This window comes from Salmo trutta, chromosome 14, assembly GCF_901001165.1.
Source record: "Salmo trutta chromosome 14, fSalTru1.1, whole genome shotgun sequence".
NCBI lineage: Eukaryota > Metazoa > Chordata > Actinopteri > Salmoniformes > Salmonidae > Salmo > Salmo trutta.
Genome location: NC_042970.1, coordinates 40462722 through 40488342, shown reverse-complemented (window position 1 = coordinate 40488342; position 25621 = coordinate 40462722). Strand labels below are relative to the sequence as shown.

The window sequence follows — 25621 nt, the reverse complement described above, 5'->3', positions numbered from 1 at the left end:
TTCTACCCCTCCTCTATTTGCAGGGAGGCCTGTATATCTTCCAGCTGTTTGATTACTATGCCTGCAGTGGGATGACTCTGCTTCTCTTCGCTATACTACAGTCAGTGTGTATCAGCTGGGTTTATGGTGAGTTAGCCTGGCCTACTCCCAATGCCGTTTCAAAGTATAACCCCTCCCTTACCCTAACCCTTACCTTAACCATTTTAAATGTCAACTTCAATGGAGTAGGAACGTCCCAAGGATCCCTGACAACAAGGAGCTGTAAAATACCCTGCATGGCCCCATTCCATCAATCCCAGATAATCAATCACAGAAACCCTAATTGCAGGTCAGCTTCCCTCAGGATGTTTCTGTTCAAGGTGTTTATGGCATTATCCAAGTTGTTCCTCTGGCACACATTGGCACTTTGGACATTGATGTGAAACCACACCTCGTTACTTTGGGATTATAAGGTTCTGACATGTTGGTCAAAAATGAGTTATTCACATAGAGTTGCTCTTTAGGTGGTCCTTTACATATGAGATATATCAGATTTTTGAAAATGTCCATTTACAATGACGAAATGAAAAAACGTAAGTTCTATCTACGCAAACACCTTTTTTCTTGGTGCTTTAAGGTTCTATATGCAATCCAATCACACAATGCTGGGTTGTCAATAACAAATAATTGCATGTAAATAAGGTGATATACTTGAAAACAGGAGGACATCACAAAACAGTTCTGAGATCTGGGGTTTGAAAAATACTCATTATCTCAAAACTATTCATTTTGCAGATAGAACCTTATAGTCCCGAATCCTTGATAATTCACTAAATGAACAAAGAACAAAACAAGAAGCGTACAGACATGAACACCGGAACAAAAACAATAACACCTGGGGAAGGAACCAAAGGGAGTGACAGATATAGGGAAGGTAATCAAATGGTATTTGTTACATGCGCTGAATCCAAAAGGTGTAGACCTTACAGTGAAATGCTTACTTACAAGCCCTTAACCATCAATGCTTTAAGAATTTAAAGAAAACAAATACAAATAAGTGTTAAGTAAAATATAGATAAGTAAAAATAGAAAATAAAAGTAACAAATAATTAAAACAGCAACAGTAAAATAACAAGCAAGGCGTCAATGTGCGGGGGCACCGGTTAGTCAAGGTAATTTAGGTAATATCTACATGTAGGTAGAGTTAACAGCAGTGTAAAAGAGGGGTCTGGGTAGCCCTTTGATTAGCTGTTCAGGAGTCAGGAAGGAAATGAAGTCTAGGTGACAGGCGTGTGTAATAATGAGCAGCCTGATGACCTAGAGCGCCAGTGAGTATACGTGACAGTACCCCCTCCCAGATGGTGATCAAAGGGACAATCCCATGGACCAGGAGCAGACCTCTCTGCTGAGGCACGGGAACCTGTCGAGCCGGCAGAGTTATGGGAGCCTCCCGAGCCTTCCGAGTCTTGTGAACCTGGCAAGCCAGCTAAGGCATGGAAGCCTGACGAGCTAGCTGAGGCATCCTCGGCTGGCAGCATCCTCGGCCAGACCCGACGTCACCGACCAACACAAAAAAAATGAAAAACACTCCCTGATGCTCCCCTTTGGTGAGGCGTTATTCTGTCATGTGTACGCTGGGAGTCGGGAAGCAAGTTCAGGGAGCGTATTTAATAACTAAATGAACATAACAAGAAACACGGGTAGCATACTGCCATGAACACTGGAACAGAAACAATCATGCCTGGGGAAGGAACCAAAAGAAGTGACAGATATAGGGAAGGTAATCAGAAAGGTGATGAAGTGCAGGTGAGTCTGATGAGGCCCTGGTGCGTGAAATGATGGTGATGGGTGTGCGTACTAATGAGCGTCGGAGAGAGCACACGTGACACTGGTCCTCTTTTTATATTACTTTGATTTTTTTTCACCACTTTTTGAGAAGAATGGCCATAATGTAAGCTCTTATTTTCGAAACAAAGAAATACAGGTACCTTAGAACAGTGTTTCCTAAACTCGGTCCTGGGGCCCACCCCTGGGTGCATGTTTTGTTTTTGCCATAACACTACACAACTGAATCAAATAATAAAAGCTTGATGATGAGTTGCTTATTTGAATCAGCTGTGGGGGGCCCAGGACCGAGTTTGGGAAACCCTGGTTAGAGCTGCTTTCCAGGTTTCCTGATCTGTAATTGTTTAAACCTGTCTGTCACTTGGCGGTTTGAGAATGTTTACCTGGGTATTTGACAGAGCAACTGGGTATTTGACAGACCAACTGACCAAACACTTTTATTGACTGCTGTGATTTTGAGTCTCTGTTGATATGTTTACTCCACAGGTGCAGACCGTCTGTACGATAATCTAGAAGACATGATCGGTTATCGACCATTACCCATCATTAAGTACTGTTTGAAGTATGTCACGCCAGTCATCTGCACTGTAAGTTTTATTTATTTACACCCCACTCTCAACAGCAAATGAATTTGTTATTTTTCCAATTTTAGTTATAGTAAACATGACGTTGATGTCACAGTAATACAAGTGATTGACAGAAAACCAAAAGTTAAGATGACAATACAGAGAAATAGAAGTCAAATGGATGCCGATGTGTAACCTATGTAAAGTAAATAATCCTAACTTTATGTTCATTATAAATGCTTCTATAAAAACAAAGAGAGTCGCACTCTATGTATAAACTCACTGTAATTTATTGGGTAAACCACCAACCTTTCGGCATCATTGTTCCTTCTTCAGGGTGATGTCATGAATGCTTGAACCAGTATAGACAAAACAGTGCAATTAGTGAAAACTAATGACAATAGTGAGGGGTGTGTCATAATTACTAGGTTGATTAGAATGAATTGAGTGAAACAGTTCGAAGATAATAGTTTACAGCATATTGAATATATTAGGCTATTGTTATCATTAGCACTAGCATAGGATTAACATTAACATACATTACTGTTTAATTTAATTTCACATATACAGTAGCACTCAAAAGTTTTGACACACCTACTCATTCAAGGGTTTTTCTTTCTTTTTACTATTTTCTACATTGTAGAATAATAGTGAAGACACCACAACTATGAAAAAACACATATGGAATCATGTAGTAACCAAAAAAGTGTTAAACAAATCAAAATATAATTTTGATCTTAGATTCTTCAAAGTAACCACCCTTTGCCTTGATGACAGCTTTGCACACTCTAGGCATTCTCTCAACCAGCTTCATGAGGAATATTTTTCCAAGCCCCCCCCCACACCATCACACCTCCTCCATGCTTCATGGTGGGAACCACACACGCGGAGATCATCCATTCACCTACTCTGCATCTCACAAAGACACGGGGGTTGGAACCAAAAATCTCAAATTTGGACTCATCAGACCAAAGGACAGATTTCCACTGGTCTAATGTCCATTGCTCGTGTTTCTTGGCCTAATCAAGTCTCTTCTTATTATTGGTGTCCTTTAGTAGTGGTTTCTTTGCAGCAATTTGACCGTGAAGTCCGGATTCACGCAGTCTCCTCTGAACAGTTGATGTTGAGATGTGTCTGTTAATTGAACACTGTGAAGCATTTATTTGGGCTGCAATCTGAGGGGCAGTTAACTCTAATGAACTTGTCCTCTGCAGCAGTGGTAACTCTGGGTCGTCCTTTCCTGTGGCGGTCCTCATGAGAGCCAGTTTCATCATAGCACTTGATGTTTATTGCAACTGCACTCAAATAAACTTTCAAAGTTCTTGAAATCTTCTGCATTGTCTGACCTTCATGTCTTGAAGTAATGATGGACTGTCATTTCTCTTTGCTTATTTGAGCTGTTCTTGCTATCGTATGGATGTGGTCTTTACCAAATAGGGATATGTTCTGTATAACACCCCCTACCTTGTCACAACACAACTGATTGGCTGAAATGCATTAATTCCACATATTAACTTTTAACAAGGCACACCTTTTAATTGCAATGCATTCCAGGTGACTACTGTACCTCATGACGCTGGTTGAGAGAATGCCAAGAGTGTGCAAAGCTGTCATCAAGGCAAATGGCTACTTTGAAGAATCTCAAATATAAAATATATTTTAATTTGTTTAACACTTTTTTGGTTACTACATGAATCCATATGTGTTATTTCATAGTTGTTGATGTCTTCACTGTTATTCTACAATGTAGACAATGGTAAAAATAAAGAAAAGACCTTGAATGATTAGGTGTGTAGAAAGTTTTGACTGGTACTGTATATTTAATTCTTTCCAATTTCATAAAATGTTTGTTACATCTAATCTTTAGTTTCAACTATAATGCATGATAAGCATCATCAACAGGGGGAACATATTGGGTGTGCGACAGCTCATGCTTTTTATTAGACCATTATAAATGCTTCACCAGAAGCCTGACCTAAATGTACTGGAGAAACCATAACCTTGTTCTTAACCTTATCTTGTTCATCTCTGTCCTCACTCAACCCTCACTGTTACCCTAATATGTTATAATTAGTACAATGCTATCGGAAAATACATTGTGTTCTTTAATGTTTATTATACAACCTCCAACCATATCTTTTGTTCTAGGTTACATTTGTCTTCTCCTTGATAAAGTTTACCCCGCTGACGTTCAACAACACCTTCCAGTATCCTTGGTGGGGTTCCGCCGTTGGCTGGTGGTTCACTCTCTCCTCCACCCTCATCGTTCCTCTATGGATGGTGTACATCGTGAGCGTCACTCCTGGTACACTGCGACAGGTAAATAGGGACATCATTTATTATGTTTCTATAGAGTTTCACATTGCTTGACTTGGGCAGGAGCTCTCCGGAGCTGAGTACCGGGACCAAAAATGTTTAACTGCTTGAGCTCCTGTTCCTCTTTTACAATATTAGCTTAAAAGTATTGTGGAGCTCATGCACCTAAATGTAAACACTACCGACACCAAACATGAGTACCGGAAACTGTCTCAGCCCAAGTCAAGCACTGGAGTTTCAAAACAGAAAGGCATCTCAAAGTGGTTCAAAAACAACAACCAAAAACAAGCAATATATCATAGGTAGCCTAGCTATAGCTAGTTACGTAGGTCAACGATAGAGGCTAAGTCTTTGAGTACATCCTCCAAAGATGGAGCAATGGTCATGAGAGGCCATGGTTAATTTCTCACTATCAATTCCAAACTTCAGATCTTTTAAAAGGTGGCAAGTACCACTTGTGTTGTTATGTCTCTCTTTATCGGATGATCAGAACCATAACCCAAACCCCATTTACTCCCCAATACACACTGATGATGTTGTTTCTTCTACCAACTAAGAAAAGAAGACAAACAATCAACGTTCTGCAAACATCACCAGTTATTTTATGTCTCATTCCTTTGGTGGTCTGTCTTTGAAATGCTCCTCTGTCCTCTCTATTACTCCTCAGAGACTGTCCATCCTCACCACGCCATCAGAGGATCTCCCCATGACCAAGGCCCAGAAGAATTCCCTCCTGGCCAAGCAGTCAGAGCAAGACAGACCCCTGGGGGACATGGAGATACCAGCCTGGGGCCACAACCTCCTAGACAGAGACACTGGCCCCCTGTAGAGACACTGGCCCCCTCTCTCAGCCACCATCCCTATAGGACTGGAGATAAGCAGGTCCAGCCAGTCACTCAAGGTCCTGACTTAAAAAATACAAATACTTCCCGTTGTGTAACAGAGGCTTATGTGACCCTTCACTTGGTCTGAGTGGCGTAGAAAAGTATAGTACAGAACATAATCCACCCCATGCCTTTTTCTTGCAAGGGCGATGTGGGCAAGTGTTTCCAAAACACACACTATTTCTTCTATGTAGCGCTGATGAGACGTAGAAGCACTGGTTCTGTGATGTCTTGGGGTGAAAGAGAGAGATGCGGTCATTCTGGTTGGCCCAGAAAACCCTACCTAGAATTATTAGAATTACAGGTCAATCTTGCTGACTCACGTCAGAATGAGGAGAAAACATATTAAGTAAGGTCCGGCACAAAATATGGACCTTTGCAGTTGTCCTTTAACCAGGACTTGGGTCATGGCAGAGTAATGGATGAATGGATCAAAGACCTGTCACACATCATGGTGGAAACAAAAACATGACATTCGTGCTATTTGTCCCGGTTAGTTATCTGAGTCTGTATATACAAGCGAACAAACTATTTTTTTTTTAAATATACATTTTATCTTTGATTTGGGTGGGTTTAATAATCTTACATAGTTGTTTTCTACTACTATGTCATTTCCTAAGACTTTGTGAAGTATGACAATTGTGAAAATATATCAATGGTTAACAAGAAGGGATTGTGTAGATGCATATACAGTTGAAACACTGTAAAATACTGTGATAGGATTTGATGCCAATATCAATAAAATCATCAAACCTTGTGCCGTGACTTATATGTCCTTTTTCCACCCTTATTCTTTGGAGTACTTTAAATAAAAATTGGAATTCGCTGCAGACATTTCTTCCGATATTCAGACCTAACATTAATCTGAGACCTGAGCCCGTATTCATAAAGCGTCCTAGAGTAGAAGTGCTGATCTAGGATCATAGAAAAGGCTAAACTGAATCTAGATAAGCGCTCCTACTCTGAGGTAATTTAACAGAGACATCGTCATTCCACTGACTGTAGCTGAAGACTAATACAGGAACAATGCCCTTCTATGAGTTACTGGTAAGACCAGTAGGTAACAGCAGTTATCATTACTTCAGGCTAAACCAACACAGAGCACACCCCACCTGCAATTGTGTCTGAGGTGAATTTAGCCTGATATGAAAAATGAATACTCGTAGCTTTAGACAGTTGTTTGTACAATATCTATATTCATCCTTTAATGAAGTATTAGGGTCTGTATTACAGTGTACACGTCTCTGATGATTGCTGACCAAAGGTGGCAGCTCCAGCTCTACTATCCCTGATGACAGTTTGTGTTTTTTCATTCATAGATACCATTACGCCCCTCAGTGTAGCAGGTTATGGTGATAATAGTGTTTCAAGATTTGGATATTTTATTATTGTTCTCGTGATCATTTTACACAATTCCCCAGCTGCACATGACGTATTCCACTAGTTTTTGACATTGTGGTCAATTGATTGGTTGTGTCACTCCACATGTCAGGCTATCATCTGGTGTGCTTCAGCAACTTGTAATACTAGTTCTAACAGAGATGTTAGACTCTGGTTCTAAACTCCACTGAGTTTAAAGACTAGGGGCTCTATTAAATCTGTAAATCTGAAGCGTTTTTGTGACATTATATGCTAGCTTGAAAAATGGGTGTCTGATTATTTCTGGCTGGGTACTCTGCTGACATAATCTAATGTTTTGCTTTCATTGTAAAGCCTTTTTGAAATCGGACAGTGTGGTTAGATTAACGAGAGTCTTGTCTTTAAAATGGTGTAAAATAGTCATATGTTTGAGAAATTGAAGTAATAGCATTTCTAAGGTATTTGAATATCGCGCCACGGGATTCCACTGGCTGTTGAGTAGGTGGGACGCACTTTTACCCTACTCCTCCTCTGTTCCTCTGGTTATGTAGAGGTTAACCCAGGCCCTGCAGCCACCAGCATCACTCCCATTCCCCAGGTGCTCTCATTTGTTGACTGTAACCGTGCATGTTAACATTAGAAGCCTCCTCCCTAAGTTTGTTTTATTCACTGCTTTAGCACACCCCGCCAACCCAGATGTCCTAGCCGTGTCTGAATCCTGGCTTAGGAAGGCCACCAAAAATCCTGAAATTTCCATCCCTAACTAAAACATTTTCTGACAAGATAGAACTGCCAAAGGGAGCGGAGTTGAAATCTACTGCAGAGATAGCTTCTACTTTTAAAAATTCACCTTTCCAGAAAAAAGTCTCTCACCATTGCCGCTTGCTATAGACCCCCTTCAGCCCCCAGCTGTACCCTGGAGACCATATGTGAATTGATCGCCCCCTATCTGTCTTCAGAGTTCATACTGTTAGGTGACCTAAACTGGGACATGCTTAACACCCCGGTCGTCCTAGAATCTAAACTAGACAACTCAATCTCACACAAATTATCAAGGAAGATAGCAGGTACCACCCTAAATCCGAAACCATGGGCACCCTCTTAGATATCATCCTGACCAACTTGCCCTCTTAACCTGTTTGGGATAGGGGGAAGTATTTTCACGGACGGATAAAAAAACGTACCCGATTTAATCTGGTTATTACTCCTGCCAGGAAACTAGAATATGCATATAATTCGTAGATTTGGATAGAAAACACCCTAAAGTTTCTAAAACTGTTTGAATGGTGTCTGTGAGTATAACAGAACTCATATGGCAGGCCAAAACCTGAGAAGATTCTATATGGGAAGTGCCCTGTCTGACCATTTCTTGGCCTTCTGTAGCCTCTTTATCAAAAATACAGGATCTCCGCTGTAACGTGACATTTTCTAAGGCTTTCATTGGCTCTCAGAAGGCGCCAGAATGTGGAATGATAACTCTGCAGTCTCTGGGCGAAAAACAGTAGGGGTTTTGGTGAGTGGAACTTCTGAGAACAATGACACTGGTGCGCGCGTGCATGTGATGACTCCATTTTCTTCTTTCAGTGTTTGAACGGATACAACGTCTCCTGGTTGGAATATTATCGCTATTTTACGAGAAAAATCACATAAAAATTGATTTTAAACAGCGTTTGACATGACAACAACTGTTACAAGTGAGTGGAAGAATTAAGTACACAAACAGTAAACGTGCCTGCAAAAATGTCCCCTGTGCCTATAATTCTTTGGAGGTTGGGTTGCAGAAATGGTAGGGTATCTGTGGAAAGTTTGATCTCCATGTTGTAGGTCATTTGGATGCCTTCGTGTTGTGACTAACAGGGAAGTGAATCTCTTTTTAGGGACTGTGTGTACCTGTGCCTTTTGAACAGTGGAACCAGCTTTGTGGACGGTTTTGCGATATTCTCTGTTCTGGGCTTCATGGCTTATGAACAAGGGACAGACATCTCAACCGTGGTCCAATCTGGTAAGTGTTGCAGCAGTGAGATATGAAATTAACAAATGCACAAACAAACAAAATAACAAACCCTTTTAAGTTCTGCTTTGTTGCAAGACAGGTGTCTTAGCATTTCAGGGATCTAACTATTTACCTTTGTTGCAGCATACAGGTCCAGGCCTGGCATTCATCGCCTACACTCGTGCCGTGGCCATGATGCCATTACCCCAGCTTTGGGCCATCTTCTTCTTCATCACGATAATCCTACCGGTGTTAGACAGTGAGGTGTGTTAGAGTGTCCCCGAAGGCCTACGGAATATTTTCTTAGTGAAGGATAATTACATAACCTACAATAGATGCTACAATCATCACTAAACTATTGGATGTGAAACTATGAATGAGTAGCTAGACTTTCAAAGAAGAGAGTTTCCACTGAACTTCCCTATTCTCTCGCTTTCAGTTTGTAGGTGTGGAGGCTTTGGTGACAGCTATCTCAGACATGAATCCCTCCTTCTTCCTGGTTGGCCATCGGCGTAAAATCCTCCTCCTCATCATCACTGTGGGTGGCTTCTTCATCGGCCTGGTCATGGTCACAGAGGTGAGAGGTCATTTGAAGTCATCATTCTATAAGGATATAGGATCTATCATGACATTAACCAGATATATGATCGATAGATAACCTTCCTCCTAAGTGATCTGTTTCAACATATACCTGTGTTTCAACATACCTCCTCTTCCGCAGAACTGTTGGTAGATTCCACTTATTCTGTAAGCGATTGGGCTGCTGGACACACCTACGATCATTGTCTGAGTGTTTTGTTCACCCTGGAGTTAGATTATAGTCATATTGTTGTGCTCAGTAAGACTGTACCTTATACTTTCTTTCTCTTTCTACCCCTCCTCTATTTGCAGGGAGGCCTGTATATCTTCCAGCTGTTTGATTACTATGCCTGCAGTGGGATGACTCTGCTTCTCTTCTCTATACTACAGTAAGTGTGTATCAGCTGGGTTTATGGTGAGTTAGCCCGGCCTACTCCCAGTGCCGTTTCTAGGTATAAGCGGCCACTTAGGGCCTGCAACCACTTTTGTTCAATGTCAGTCGGGGTCTCAACTTACTGTTAGTTGGTATAGTAGAATACACAATGTGACATTTTGAAATGTGGTAGTGCAGCCGCAGTTTTCCTCTTGTTATGTCAGTCACCGACATTCACCCAATTAACCCATGTCAGCTAACATGTTATAGTTTACTAGGTAAGTTAGTCTAGCCAGCTATCTAAACCTTGTATTATATTACAAACATTTATGAAGGTATTTTCATGTAAGTCATTATTAAGTGTTACCACTATCATTTTAGGTCTTATGAAAACATAATAGTAAAATCAGTGCTATCAGAAATCCTTGGGATGTCCCTACCTTGAACCCTAACCTTAACCTTAACCCCTACCCTCACCCTAACCATTTTAAATGTCAACTTCAATGGAGTAGGAACGTCCCAAGGATCCCTGATAACAAGGAGCTGTAAAATACCCTGCATGGCCCCATTCCTTCAATCCCAGATAATCAATCACAGAAACCCTAATTGCAGGTCAGCTTCCCACAGGATGTTTCTGTTCAAGGTGTTTATGGCATTATCCAAGTTGTTCCTCTGGCACACATTGCCACTTTGGACATTGATGTGAAACGACACCTCGTTATTTTGGGATTTTAAGGTTCTGACATGTTGGTCAAAAATGAGTTATTCACATAGAGTTGCTCTTTAGGTGGTCCATTACATGTTAGATATGTCAGATTTTTTTTAAAGTCCATTTACAATAAACAAATAAAATAAAATCGGAAGTTCTATTTACGCAAACACCTTTTAACTTGGTGCTTTAAGGTTCTATATGCAATCCAATCACACAATGCTGTGTGGTCAATAACAAATAATTGTACATAAGTAAGGTGATATACTTGAAAACAGCAGGACATCACAAAACAGTTCTGAGATTTGGGACTTAAAAATACTCATTATCTCAAAACTATACATTTTGCAGGTAGAACATTATAGTCCCAAGTCCTTGATTATTCACATCACAGGTTGTGGTTGTAACATGTACGCTGGGAGTCGGGAAGCAAGTTCAGGGAGTGTATTAAATAACTAAGTGAACATACATTCGAACAAAACAAGAAAGACGGGTTGCGTTCAGACTTGAACACTGGAACAGAAACAATAACGCCTTGGGAAGGAACCAAAGCGGTGGCAGATGTAGGGAAGGTAATCCAATCACATGTTATTTGTTACATGCGCTGATTCCAACAGGTGTAGACCTTACAGTGAAATGCCTACTTACAAGCCCTTAACCAACAATGCTTTAAGAAGTTAAGAAAACAAATAAGTGTCATGTAAATAATAGAAAATAAAAATAATTTAACAGCAGCAGCTAAAGAACAAGCGAGGCTATATACAGTGGGTACCGGTAAAGAGTCAATGTGCGGGGACATCGTTTAGTCGAGGTAATTGAGGTAATATGTACATATAGGCAGAGTTAAAGTGACTATGCATACATTTTAAACAGAGCAACAGCAGCATAAAAGAGGGGTCTGGGTAGCCCTTTGATTAGCTGTTTAGGAGTCATGAAGGTGATGAATTCCAGGTGACAGGTGTGTGTAATAATGAGCAGCCTGATGACCTAGAGCGCCGGACAGGGAGTATATGTGACAGTACCCCCTCCCTGACGCACGTCTTTAGCCGCAGGACGCCAACCAGAGGAACGATCCCAGGGACCAGGAGCAAAGCCTAACAAGCCGGCCGAGGACCCGGACCCGACATCACCTGTCAACACAAAAACAACTAAAGACACTGATGCTCCCCCTTGGTGAGGCGTTATTCTGTAGCGTGTACGCTGGGACTGGGGAAGCAAAAAATGAGCATAACAAGAAACACAGGTAGAGTACAGACATGAACACTGGAACAGAAACAATAATGCCTGGGGAAGAAACCAAAAGAAGTGTCAGATATAGGGAAGGTAGTTAGGAAGGTGATGAAGTCCAGGTGAGTCTGATGGAGCACTGGTGCGTGTAACGATGGTGATGGGTGAGTGTAATAATGAGCAGCTTGGTGACCTAGAGAGCCGGAGAGAGAGTATTCGTGACACTGGTCCTCTTTTTACATTACTTTCACCACTTTTTCAGAAGAATGGCCATAACGTAAGCTCTTATTTTCTAAACAAATAAATACAGGTACCTTGAACCAGTGTTTCCTAAACTCGGTCCTGGGGCCCACCCCTGGGTGCATGTTTTGTTTTTTGCCATAACACTACACAACTGAATCAAATAATAAAAGCTTGATGATGAGTTGGTTATTTGAATCAGCTGTGGGGGGCCCAGGACCGAGTTTGGGAAACCCTGGTTAGAGCTGTTGTCCAGGTTTCCTGATCTGCAATTGTTTAAACCTGGTGGTTTGAGAATGTTTACCTGGGTATTTGACAGACCAACTGACCAGACCCTTTTATTGACTGCTGTGATTTTGAGTCCTTGTTGATATGTTTACTCCACAGGTGCAGACCGTCTGTACGATAATATAGAGGACATGTACTTAATGACCATAACCCATCATTAAGTACTGTTTGAAGTATGTCACTCCAGTCATCTGCACTGTAAGTTTTTTTTGTTTACACCCCACTCTCAAAAGCAAATTAATTAGTTATGTTTCCAGTTATAGTAAACATGACGTTGATGTCACAGTAATACAAATGATTGACAGAAAACCAAAAGTTAAGTTGGCAATACAGAGAAATACAAATCAAATGGATGCCGATGTGTAACCTATGTAAAGTAGATAATCCTAACTTTATGTTCATTATAAATGCTTCTATAAAAACAAAGAGAGTCGCACTCTATGTATAAACTCACTGTAATTTATTGGGTAAACCACCAACCTTTCGGCATCATTGTTCCTTCTTCAGGGTGATGTCATGAATGCTTGAACCAGGTTACGTAGACAAAACAGTGCAATTAGTGCAAACTAATGACTAGAGAGGGGTGAGTCATAGTTATTATTTTTAATTAAAATGAATTGAGTGAAACTGTTAGAAAATGAGAGAATATTGTAGATGTCATCGAGTGATTGTTTATGTAACATCATAGTGCAGCTGTTCCTTTAAAGGAAAGCAAATGTTTGCAATAAAAATTTCCTGGTGATTGATGTGATGTGATTGATGTGGAACTGTTGAATCTGTTAGAACATTTGAAACAGTTGGGAATTTATGTGATGAATGTGGGTGGCCTGAGGTTGAAAAGTTTTAATGTGTCAAAGTGAGTGATGAGCTATTTTTAGTGTCGTGTTTATGTCTTCTTGTGGTCATTCTGTCCGGATGTTCTCACGCTTTCGAGTGATTGCTTATATAACATATTGCAGCTGTTCCTTTGAAGTAAAGCAAGTGTTTGCAATAAAATGTCCTGGTGATTGATGTGTTGTGACCTTGTTGAAATGCTGAATGTGTTTGAACATTTGAAACAGTTGGGAACTTATGTAGTGTGTGGGGGAGGCCTGAGTTTGAAAAGTTTAAACATTTGGGTAGGTCTCACCTGTAACATAATAATGATTATATTAATATTGTTATTCTTTTTATCAAGGCACAAGGCGAGACCCAGATACAGACACAGGAGGCAGATGGTTGGAGTTTTACAATGTTTATTAATCCAAAAAGTGGTAGGCAAGAGAAGGATGGTGTACAGGCAAAAGGTCAAAACCAGTTCAGAGTCCAATAGGTACTGAAGGGCAGGCAGATTCAAGGTCAGGGCAGGCAGGATGATCAGACAGGCGGGAAAGAAGTTGAGTCAGGCAGTGGTCAAAACCGGGAAGACTAGCAAAAGAGATTAGAAAAGGAGTATGTGTAACGGGTGTCGTAAGGATCAGACCAAAACGCAGCGGGAACGTGTATACTCATCTTCTTTTTAATTTTGAAGAAGGAAAACAAACAAATCACGTATACAAAACAATAAACGACACTAAACAGTCCTGTCAGGTGCACAGACACAAAACAGGAGACAACTACCCACAAATCCCATAGAAAAAACACCCCTCTTAAATAAGACCTTCAATTAGAAGCAACGAGGAGCAGCTGCTTCCAATTGAAGGTCAACCCCATAAACTAAACATAGAAATAGAAAGATTAGAACTAACATAGAACATAGCCCAACAACCCCGGAACACTCTAAACAAACACCCCTCTTACATAAGCACATAGACCAACAAACCCCGAGACACTCTAAACAAACACACCCCTGCCACGTCCTGACCAAACTCAATAACAAATAACCCCTTATACTGGTCAGGACGTGACAGTACCCCCCCCCCCCCCCCAAAGGTGCAGACCCCGGATGCACCTTAAACAAAAAACACAAAAATAACCCCAAAACAAAAATAATCCCAAACTAAAGGGAGGGAAGGGAGGGTGGCCACCGTCACCGACGGTTCTTGTGCTACACCCCCCCCTCCCCAACCCACCTACTATGGAGGTGGATCAGACTCCGGCCTTACTCTCCAACCTAACCTGTCCACCCCCGCTAAATACTCATTAAACTTTACGCCTCCCAAAGTCTCTGGACTATGGCGCATTGCTGAAGACCTCAGGCTGATGTGCGTTGCTGGAGACCTCGGGCTGATGCGGGTCGCTGGAGACCTCGGGCTGAAGGGCGACTCTGGCTGTGCCGATTCCGGACTGTAGGGCGACTCTGGCTGCGCTGATTCCGGACTGTAGGGCGACTCTCGCTGCGCCGGTTCCAGACTGTAGGCCGTCTCTCTCGGCTCCGGACTGTGGGCCGTCTCTCTCGGCTCCGGACTGTGGGCCGTCTCTCTCGGCTCCGGACTGTGGGCCGTCTCTCTCGGCTCCGGACTGTGGGCCGTCTCTCTCGGTTCCGGACTGTGGGCCGTCTCTGCTGGCTCCGGACTGTGGGCCGTCTCTCTACGGGGCACTGTCGCCGGAAGCTCTGGACGGGGCACTGTCGCCGGACACTCTGGACGGGGCACTGTCGTCGGACACTCTGGACGGGGCACTGTCGCCGGACACTCTGGACGGGGCACTGTTGCCGGACACTCTGGACGAGGTACTGTTGCCGGAAGCTCTGGACGAGGCACTGTTGCAGGAAGCTCTGGACGAGGCACTGTCGTCGGAAGCTCTGGACGGGGACTGCGCACTGAAGGCCTGATGCGTGGGGCTGGCTTAGGATGCGCCAGACTAGGGACACGCACCACATGGCTAGTGCGAGGAGCAGGACGAGCTGGACTGGGCTGACGCACTGGAGGCCTGGTGCATGGGGCTGGTAGTGGAGGTACCAGACTGGAGACATGCACCCCAAGGCTAGTGCGAGTAGCGGGAACAGGATACACCGGGCCATGAGTAGGCACTGGAGGTCTGGAGCATACCTCCTGCACAACCCGTCCTGGCTGGATGGTAATAGTAGCCCTGTACGAACGGAGTGCTGGCACAGTGCGAACTGGGCTGTGCAGAGGCCTGATGGTTGCCGTGCGTAGAGCAGGCGTAGGGTAGCCTGGGCCAAGGAGGCGCACTGGTGGCCAGATGTGCTGCACAGGCATCCTCCTTCCAGGCTGGATGCCCACTCTAGCACGGCACTTGCGAGGGGCTGGGATCGCTCGCACCGGACTATGCGTGCGCATGGGCGAGATCGTGCGCACTTCCGCATACTCCGGCGCTCTCCACTCCATACGCTCCCCATAATAAGCACGGGGAGTTGGCTTAGGGCTCACCCTTGGCCCAGCCAAAAAACCCGTGTGCCCCCCCCAAAAAAATTATTGGGGGTGCCTCTCGTGCTTCCCAATCGGCGCATATAAAGCCTCATAACGGCGCCGCTCCGCCTTGGCTGCCTCTATCTCCTCCGGTGGGCGACGGTATTCACCAGCCTGGTGCCATGGTCCAGCCCCGTCCAGAATTTCCTCCCATGTCCACGACTCCCTGTAGTCCACCTGCTGCTCCGTCCTCCGCTGCTTGGTCCGTTGTTGGTGGGTAGTTCTGTAACAGGTGTCGTAAGGATCAGATCAAAACGCAGCGGGAACGTGTATACTCATCTTCTTTTTAATTTTGAAGAAGGAAAACAAACAAATCACATATACAAAACAATAAACGACACTAAACAGTCCTGTCAGGTGCACAGACACAAAACAGGAGACATCTACCCACAAATCCCATAGAAAAAACACCCCTCTTAAATAAGACCTTCAATTAGAAGCAACGAGGAGCAGCTGCTTCCAATTGAAGGTCAACCCCATAAACTAAACATAGAAATAGAAAGATTAGAACTAACATAGAAATATACTAACATAGAACATTGCCCAAAAACCCCGGAACACTCTAAACAAACACCCCTCTTACATAAGCACATAGACCAACAAACCCCGAGACACTCTAAACAAACACACCTCTGCCACGTCCTGACCAAACTACAATAACAAATAACCCCTTATACTGGTCAGGACTTGACAGTATGGGGAAAAACACGCTGGTTGACTTGACTAAACATACAAGACGAACTGGCAAAGAGCCAGGAAACACAGGGATAAATACACTGTGGAAAATTAGCGACACCTGGAGGGGGTGGAGACAATCACAGGGACAGGTGAAATAGATCAGGGTGTGACACTTTTTATAATAATACAAATCTGTCAATCAACCAAATGTACTTCTTAAAACCCCTTTTTGCATCAGCAGTTGTCACAAAGTGTTTTACAGATACCCAGTCTAAAAATATAAGACCCATCAATGTATATGCCGAAGCACAGCATCTAGGAAACACTCCCTAGAAGTCCTAAACCTAGGAACAAAATTAGAGAGGAACCATGCTCCGAGGGCTGTGCTGAGTGGACATTTAAGAGTACATGTGCCCCTTATTGTTATTCAAGATGTTCCAATGTTCGTCCTATAGATGATCATCAGGGTCATAGGTTACTTAAGACCACCAAGATACTCTCTGTTTTCCACAGATTTAGCCCACTGCAGTAAAAGGTTACTAAGGGGGTAAAATGGATCTGTTTAGGTCATCATTAAAATGGGCCCATCTTTAAAACAAATAATACAATAACCCTTTCAAAGAGGTGGGTGTGATTGACAGAGACATACAACGTACATTCCATCCTTGGACACCCCGGACATCCTTGGACATATCCAACGGACATCCTCGGGGGAAAAAAACAACAGTTGTTTGGGGGGACCCTTATGTACATATAGTAACCTAATGTGTAAGGGCCAACCTGTTGACTATTTACATATGGATTTGATGAGAACTCTTTTTTTAAAAGGTTAGACGTTGGTTCAAATAGACATACTTACACGTTCGCACCAACGGGGTGAGAGACAGAGGTCCAGACGTCCCTGATGTCCCAACTGTTTGGGTGGGGGGACATCCTCGGAGGCCCCCGGACAGTTGTTTTCAAAGACATGCACACGCTCACACACACACACACACACACACACACACACACACACACACACACACACACACACACACACACACACACACACACACACATCCCTAAGAACCACATTCTCTTGTGTAGAGATGAATTCAATGAAGGTAAATACAATTTTAAACCCCTTTATTTAATTCAAAATCTTTAGTACAGACCTTAAAACATAATACTATTATTAAAAAGTGTACTATGAAACTATAACCATAATGTTTTTTTCTTATAAAAATTATTTTGTTCTTCTAAAAATCTATACACATTCTCCATATTATTATTAAACTGTAATACCCATCACATGTTTACATGTATAATCATTATTTTGTATTTTTTGTGTTTTTTTTGTAGGAAATGTTTTTGATCCTTTTCAGGGATCTCTCTCTTTGTACCTCTCTCTGCTTGTAACCTAACACGAACACAGAGACATAGGGCCAGAGGAAGAGCTGTCATTCATTGAAGGTAAATACATTTTTCTTTTTAAAGTCCTTTTATTTTTCTTTCTAAACTTTAGTACATAAATGTAAACATATTGCAATTATTAAAAGTTTACTATACAATATCAAAATATGCCAGAATGTTCTTTTTTGTATTATTATCATTTTTTTACTAAACCTGTATATAAATCATACATATTATTTCACAATAGTACACCAATAAGTGTTTATATGTATAAATACACTTGGTGGAAAGACTATTTCTAAAATGTATTTTGTTCATGAAAATAAGGTTTGCTCAGGGATTCTCTCTCTCTCTCTCTCTCTCTCTCACTCGCTGCATGTAACCCGACACCAGGCCTCAGACACACACACATCTCTTAGAGGAGAGATTTCATTCATTGAATGTAAGGTTTTTAAAAACCTTCATGTTATTCTAAATCTTTATAGATATCATACACTTTACTACACAATACATGTTTATATGTATAATTATTCTTTAATTCCTTTCTTAGAGAAAAAGAAGCCCTTGGGAAGGGCCAATTCTAACCCAACACCCCCATGAGTCTCCAAATCCCCTTATTCAAGCAGTGAGCACCTCAGACAATGTCTCTTCCACCCTGGATCTCCAGGGCCTTACAGGTTTTGAATATTTTATTTTCCATGTGTCACGCCCTGACCTGAGAGAGCCTTTTTATGTCTCTATTTAGGTTTGGTCAGGGTGTGATTTGGGTGGGCATTCTATGTCCTTTTTTCTATGTTTTTGTATTTCTTTGTTTTGGCTTGGTATGGCTCTCAATCAGGGACAGCTTTACATCGTTGTCGCTGATTGGGAGCCATACTTAGGCAGCCTGTTTTCCTTTGGGGTTTTGTGGGTAGTTATTTCTGTTTAGTGTTTTGCACCTGACGGAACTGTTGGACGTTTTGTTATTTTATCTAATGTGTTCTCAGTAAATACATTTCATGATGAGCACGAACCACGCTGCATTTTGGTCCCCTCTTTCAGACGATCATTACACCATGATAGATCAACCTTCTTGCCGTTCAGCCCAAGTTATGTCTTGAGGACAGAAGGGCCCATATTCGTAAATGTTCACGATGGTAAAAAAAAAACTGCTGTACTTGTTTCATGATATCAAGCACTTTAAAATAATCTCCCCACCTGAAGCTAAAGACAAGCACAAAATAGTTGACCTCTGTGCATGCTTTTGAAGATACATACTAATGAACACATTTGGTGGCATTTGAGCTATTGAATTTGGCATAACCTAAAATGGTCACTTTTGAGTCTGGACTATATGAGACTGAAGAGATTCTTATGGCTTTCAAATCATCTCACCCGCAGATGTCCTCTCACAATGCATAGCCAGGCAGGGATGTTCCACCCAGGGCCGGTTCGATCTGACAGACAGGGCCGGTTCGATCTGACAGTCTTATCTTAAGTCATTCTCTCAAGCGAAATGCAGGAGAAAATGGCTTAAGATGGTTTTGTCATTGTGTCCCAGACATGAAGCACACAATACACCTAGAATTGGTCTAGGAGACATGTTTTCTATGTTTATCTGTGTTAGACATGGCACAGGACTAGCCTAACACTTACTTATACTCAGACAGACCTACCCCGGAAATGACTTATTCATAAGTCCATAAATTCACTACAAAAATTCCCAAATGTTTAAACTTTTCAAACTCAGGCCTCCCCCACACACTACATAAATTCACAACTGTTTCAAATGTTCAAACACATTCAACAGTTTAACAAGGTCACTACACATTATCACCAGGACATGTTTATTGCAAACATTTGCTTTACTTCAAAGGAACAGCTGCGCTATCATGTTACATAAACACTCACTCGATAGCGTGAGAACATCCGGGCAGGATGACCATAAAAGGGTGTAAACACATGACACTAAAATAGCTCATCAATCACTTTTTGACACATCCCCTCTAATATATTCTCTCTACAGATCACAGCATATTGAATATATTAGGCTATTGTTATCATTAGCACTAGCATAGGATTAACATTAACATACATTACTGTTTAATTTAATTTCACATATACAGTAGCACTCAAAAGTTTGAACACACCTACTCATTCAAGGGTTTGGAATAACACAAATGGAATCATGTAGTAACCAAAAATTGTTAAACAAATCAAAATATATATATGATCTTAGATTCTTCAAAGTAACCACCCTTTGCCTTGATGACAGCTTTGCACACTCTAGGCATTCTCTCAACCAGCTTCATGAGGAACGCTTTTCCAAGCCCCCTCCACCATCACACCTCCTCCTCCATGCTTCACGGTGGGAACAACACATGCTGAGATCATCCGTTCATCTACTCTGCATCTCACAAAGACACAGAGGTTGGAAACCAAAAATCTCAAATTTGGACTCATCAGACCAAAGGACAGATTTCCACTGGTCTAATTTCCATTACTCGTGTTTCTTGGTCCAATCAATTCTCTTCTTATTATTGGTGTCCTTTAGTAGTGGTTTCTTTGCAGCAATTTGACCATGCAGGCCTGATTCAAGCAGTCTCCTCTGAGCAGTTGATGTTGAGATGTGTCTGTTAATTGTGAAGCAATCTGAGGTGCAGTTAACTCTAATGAAATTGTCCTCTGCAGCAGTGGTAACTCTGGGTCTTCCTTTCCTGTGGCGGTCCTCATGAGAGCCAGTTTCATCATAGCACTTGATGTTTTTTGCAACTGCACTCGAAGGAACTTTCAAAGTTCTTGAAATTTTCCGCATTGTCTGACCTTCATGTCTTAAAGTAATGATGGACTGTCATTTCTCTTTGCTTATTTGAGCTGTTCTTGCAATCTTATGGACTGACTTCACTGCAACTTGTACGTTGTACAGGATTGATTTTAAGAATGTCAGGTAGATATTGTTGGTCTTGTCCATGTACATGGCGTGGAGCACATCCACCATGTAGCAATGCTCACTGGCCTTGGTCAACTCAAAGTCAACTCAAACCCACCGTTGCTGGAGTAGACAGGACTGGCAAAAAGTGCTCTTCACTGACGAGGAAAAGCTAAAGTACAATAAAGGCACCACTGAAATTATTAAAGTAGCTGAGTGTCACAGATTATGTCGTGGTGTTGCAGGGAAGACCAAAATGCAGCAGAATTGTGGATACTCATTTTCTTTTAATGGAAAAAGGCAAAGCATCCACCGGAAAACAAAACAATAAATGATACTCACGACAACAACAGTTTTGCAGGCTCACAAACGCAGTGCAAAAACAATCTCCCACAATTACACAGACAAACACACCCAACTAATATAGGACTTCCAATCAAAGGCAACACCAAACAGCTGCCTTCAATTGGAAGTCCACCCCAATTAACTCAACATAGAAACAGATTACCTAGACTAAACATAGAATTACATAAACAAGGAACAGTGCCCAAAAACCCCGGAATACATAAATCAAATGCCCTATTTAGAAAAACCACCACCCCGAACCACATAAACCAAATACCCTCTGCCACGTCCTGACCAAACTACAATAACAATTAATCCTTATGCTGGCCAGGACGTGACAGTATCCCCCCCCCCCCCCCCCCCCCTAAAGGTGCTAACCCCGGAAGCACCTCACAAATAACAAAAACCCCAAACAACAAAAAATCCCCGTAAACTAAAGGGAGGGAAGGGAAGGTGGCTGCCGTCAACGACGGCACTGTGCTACACCCCCCCTCCCCAACCCACCTATATCTGGAGGTGGCTCTGGTTTTGGCAGTTCCGGGCAGACGACCCACCCCGGCAGCTCCGGGTAGACGGGCCACTCGGGCTGGGCCGGAAGACAGTCGGGTCACTCTGGCAGACCCGGAAGACAGTCGGGCCACTCTGGCATTGCCGGAAGACAGTCTGGCCACTCTGGCATCGCCGGGCAGTCTGGCATCGCCGGGCAGTCCGGCATCGCCGGGCAGTCTGGCCACTCTGGCATCGCCGGGCAGTCTGGCCACTCTGGCATCTCCGGGCAGTCTGGCCCCTCTGGCAGCTCCTGACTAGTGGGTGGCTCTGGCGACTCTTCACTGACGGGCAGTTCTGGCGACTCTTGACTGACGGGCAGTTCTGGCGACTCTTGACCGACGGGCAGTTCTGGCGACTCTTGACCGACGGGCAGTTCTGGCGACTCTTGACCGACGGGCAGTTCTGGCGACTCTTGACCGACGGGCAGTTCTGGCGACTCTTGACTGACGTGCAGTTCTGGCGACTCTTGACTGACGGGCAGTTCTGGCGACTCTTGACTGACGGGCAGCTCTAGTGATGTCGGACTGGGATGACGCACTTGAAGCCTGGTGCGTGGTGCTGGTACTGGACGTACCAGACTGGGAACACGCACCTCCAGGCTAGTGCGGGGAGCGGGAACAGGACGAGTCGGACTGGGCTGACGCACTTCCGGGTCCGCACGAGAGACAGGAGCTGGAAACCCAGGGCTATGGAGGCGCACAGGCGGTCTTGATCTTACCTCCTGCACAACCCGTCCTGGCTGGATGGAACTAGTAGCCCTGTACGAGCGGGGTGCTTGTACAGGGCGGACTGGGCTGTGCAGGGGCCTGATGGTAGCCGTGCGTAGAGCGGGAGTTGGGTAGCCTGGTCCTCGGAGGCGTACCAGCGACCAGATGCGCTGCGCAGGCATCCTCCTACCAGGCTGGATGCCCACTCTAGCACGGCACCTGCGAGGGGCTGGAATAACGCGCACCGGACTGTGCGTGCGTATGGGTGAGATAGTGCGCTCCTCAGCGAAACATGGCGCTCTCCACCTCATACGCTCCTCCATATAACCACGGGTAGCTGGCTTCCGGCTCTTCCTAGGCCTAGCCAAACTACCCGTGTGCCCCCCCCAAAAAAATTATTGGGGGTGCCTCTCGTGCTTCAACGCCAGTCGTGATCCTCGGAAACGTTCCCGGTCCTTACGAGCCATTCTCCATGGGCCCTTTCCGGCCATAACTTGCTCCCATGTCCATCTCTCCCGTTTGTCCAATTCAAAATTCCTCTGCTCCTTCCTCTGCTGCTTGGTCCTGGTTTGGTGGGAGATTCTGTCAGTGAGTTCTTCGTCGTCAGACGATATGGCGAAATCATCATCGTCGGAAAATGAAGACCAATATGCAGCAGAGTTGTGGATACTCATTTTCTTTTAATGGAAAAAGGCAAAGCATCCACCGGAAAACAAAACAATAAATGATACTCACGACACCAACAGTTTTGCAGGCTCACAAACGCAGTGCAAAAACAATCTCCCACAATTACACAGACAAACACACCCAACTAATATAGGACTTCCAATCAAAGGCAACACCAAACAGCTGCCTTCAATTGGAAGTCCACCCCAATTAACTCAACATAGAAACAGATTACCTAGACTAAACATAGAATTACATAAACAAGGAACAGTGCCCAAAAACCCCGGAATACATAAATCAAATGCCCTTTTTAGAAAAAACCACCACCCCGAACCACATAAACCAAATACCCTCTGCCACGTCCTGACCAAACTACAATAACAATTAATCCTTATACTGGCCAGGACGTGACACTGAGCTACTGGAGTACTAGTCCCAAACAATTGCTAAAATTGTTTCCAAATGTAGAAACATCCATCTGTTTAGGTGGGACTCAACTGAAAATACAGTCGAGTTTTGGAGTGAAGTGAATAACTACACGGACTCTTCCGGGACAAATCCATTTGAAGAACTGTGCAAAGCTGCACTCGCTGCCCTCTCCTTGCCACACTCAAATGCGGAGGTTGAACGGCTGTTCAGCCAAATGAGTGTGGTTAAGTCAAAGTTAAGAAATAGAATGTCACTGCACACTCTCAACTCCATAATCCTGGTGTGGTACGGACTGCAGCTGGCTGATGATACCTGTTACCAGCATAAACTACCAAGTGAAGTTCTGCAGCAGTTTGGCACCACAGCAACATACAGCTTTTAGGCCACTCCATCCTCTTCTGCTGGTTCCAGCTCCATGACAATGCAGTTGGACAGTGTAGATGAAGAGGATTTCCTTGCCAATCTTTGATTCATCATATTTACAGTACGTATGCAAGGAGTGGACTTTCTGGAACTGGCGGAGACACACAGCTGATGGTGGCAGTATGCACTGCAGTGTGAGCGAGAACAGTGCCAATATCTGGAGGAAACCATTGAGCAGCTAGACAGCCAAGCAGCACAACAACCTGGAGAGAGCTGGAGAGAGATGCATGGTGCACACATCATTATTTGAGTTAAGTTGCTTGTTCAAAAAGATAGCATATATACCTTGTTATTAGCTTGTACCTATAATTGTTGATCAGTTAGGTTGCATATTAACTAACTACCAATACACTGCTTAAAACTATAATTGTTCAGAATGTGTAGGTTTACTAGTTAAAAAGAAAATAAATGAAATGTAATTGTTCAATAGTTTGTAATGTGTAATTGTTTAATATTTCAATGTGTTGTGTTTAAAAATAAAAATATCTGATCATATAAAATGTGTTGTGTTTATATTACATTTACAAATAAAAATATGTGATAATAAACAAACAAATGTCAAATCATATTTTTCCCGAGATAGCCAGTCAATTGAGTAACGTTATTGTGTATTCTACGTAATGTCGCAGTTTTACGTTTTTACTTAATGACGTCATCACACAATGACATCACAATGTCATTTAGCAACTTTTAGCAACAAATCGACGTGCCTCTAGCAGCTTCCCCTGAAAATGAGATGGCAACACTGCTCAAATGGCCCTTTGTCTTTGGCCGCATGACTAAGTTACTCAAAACAAGAGAGGAAAAACACTGGCTTCTTCTTACATGAAACAAACAGACAGTGGAAATGTACAGGTTCAAGGCTTATACAGAGCATATGCATTACAGAGTTTGTAATTTTCCGTGATACTATTACCAATGTGCCCTCTTGAGAATAATTGTTGAGAGATCTCGACTTAAAAACAAAATAGATTCACTGTTGCTATCGAAGTCATTCCAAAGGGAAGGTTTAACAGACCAAATAAAGTGTGACCATATTTTATCACTCATCATCAATGATGCCATTTAAGCCTATAGCATTTGCCACGACAGCTATTGCTTAAATTCAACCCAGAATTCAACTAAAAATAGACAAATCAGTAGGCCTAGGGTTTCAAGCTGTGGTTAGAATGTAATGATAGTTAGTGATATTGAATTGTGTTTGATTGTCAACGCAACCAAATATCAACATTTGAAGAGATTTTGCCTTATGCCCCCAGCACCTTAAAATCAAGTCACATTTTATTAGTCACATGCTCCGAATACAACAGGTGAAATGCTAACCAACAATGCAATTAAAAAAAAATATATGAATAACAATAAGAAATAAAAGTAACTAGTAGTTAAAGAGCAGCAGTAAAATAACAATAGCGAGACTATACACCGGAGGGAGCCGGTACAGAGTCAATGTGCAGGGGCACTGGTTAGTCGAGGTAAATGAGGTAATATGTACATATAGATAGAGTTATTAAAGTGACTATGCATAGATGATAACAACAGAGAGTAGCAGCGGTGTAAAAAGGGGGGGGCAATGTGAATAGTCTGGTTAGCCATTTGAGTCTTATGAGCCGACTCACCCGGCTCCAGGATAGATTTTGACTCTTCAAACATACCCAAGCCGCCCCTAATCAAAACGAAACAAAACGGCCTAAACCCAGCCGTCAGAAAACACACAAAATGTAACTTCTCTCAATGTGTCAATCACTCTCGAGTCATCTGGAACCCACAAGCTATGCACAAGGGACTACTAGGGGGGCACTTGAACATTCGTAGTGTC

The 25621-nt window shown here is 42.9% G+C and overlaps 2 protein-coding genes and 2 long non-coding RNA genes across 5 annotated transcripts in view; 2 read left to right on the top strand and 2 right to left on the bottom strand.

Moving 5' to 3' along the window:
• The window catches only part of LOC115208083 (sodium- and chloride-dependent GABA transporter 2-like), an 87713-nt gene that overhangs the window by 26046 nt on the left and 36046 nt on the right, over nucleotides 1–25621 (top strand). The window contains exons 12-15 of one of the 2 annotated variants that reach the window (XM_029775857.1): nucleotides 24–126; nucleotides 2311–2411; nucleotides 4539–4709; nucleotides 5374–6347. In XM_029775857.1, the coding sequence (XP_029631717.1) occupies nucleotides 24–126; nucleotides 2311–2411; nucleotides 4539–4709; nucleotides 5374–5535 (537 nt within the window). In that variant the 3' untranslated portion in view covers nucleotides 5536–6347. Of the gene's footprint in view, nucleotides 1–23; nucleotides 127–2310; nucleotides 2412–4538; nucleotides 4710–5373; nucleotides 6348–12457; nucleotides 12557–25621 lie in introns of those variants that run through there. The other variant, XM_029775859.1, reaches the window with a different exon arrangement.
• LOC115208086 (uncharacterized) overlaps nucleotides 1–25621 on the bottom strand; it is a 67130-nt gene that overhangs the window by 11850 nt on the left and 29659 nt on the right. The window lies entirely within an intron of this gene.
• Nucleotides 4258–9421, bottom strand: LOC115208085 (uncharacterized). The gene is made up of 2 exons (XR_003881091.1): nucleotides 9076–9421; nucleotides 4258–4700 (listed from the first exon to the last, which is right to left on the bottom strand). It is a non-coding gene; the product is annotated as an uncharacterized LOC115208085 (long non-coding RNA).
• LOC115208084 (sodium- and chloride-dependent GABA transporter 2-like) lies at nucleotides 9331–11908 on the top strand. The gene is made up of 3 exons (XM_029775860.1): nucleotides 9331–9519; nucleotides 9834–9910; nucleotides 11650–11908. The coding sequence occupies exons 1-3, from the start codon at nucleotides 9421–9423 to the stop codon at nucleotides 11699–11701; spliced, it is 228 nt and encodes a 75-aa protein (XP_029631720.1). The 5' UTR covers nucleotides 9331–9420; the 3' UTR covers nucleotides 11702–11908.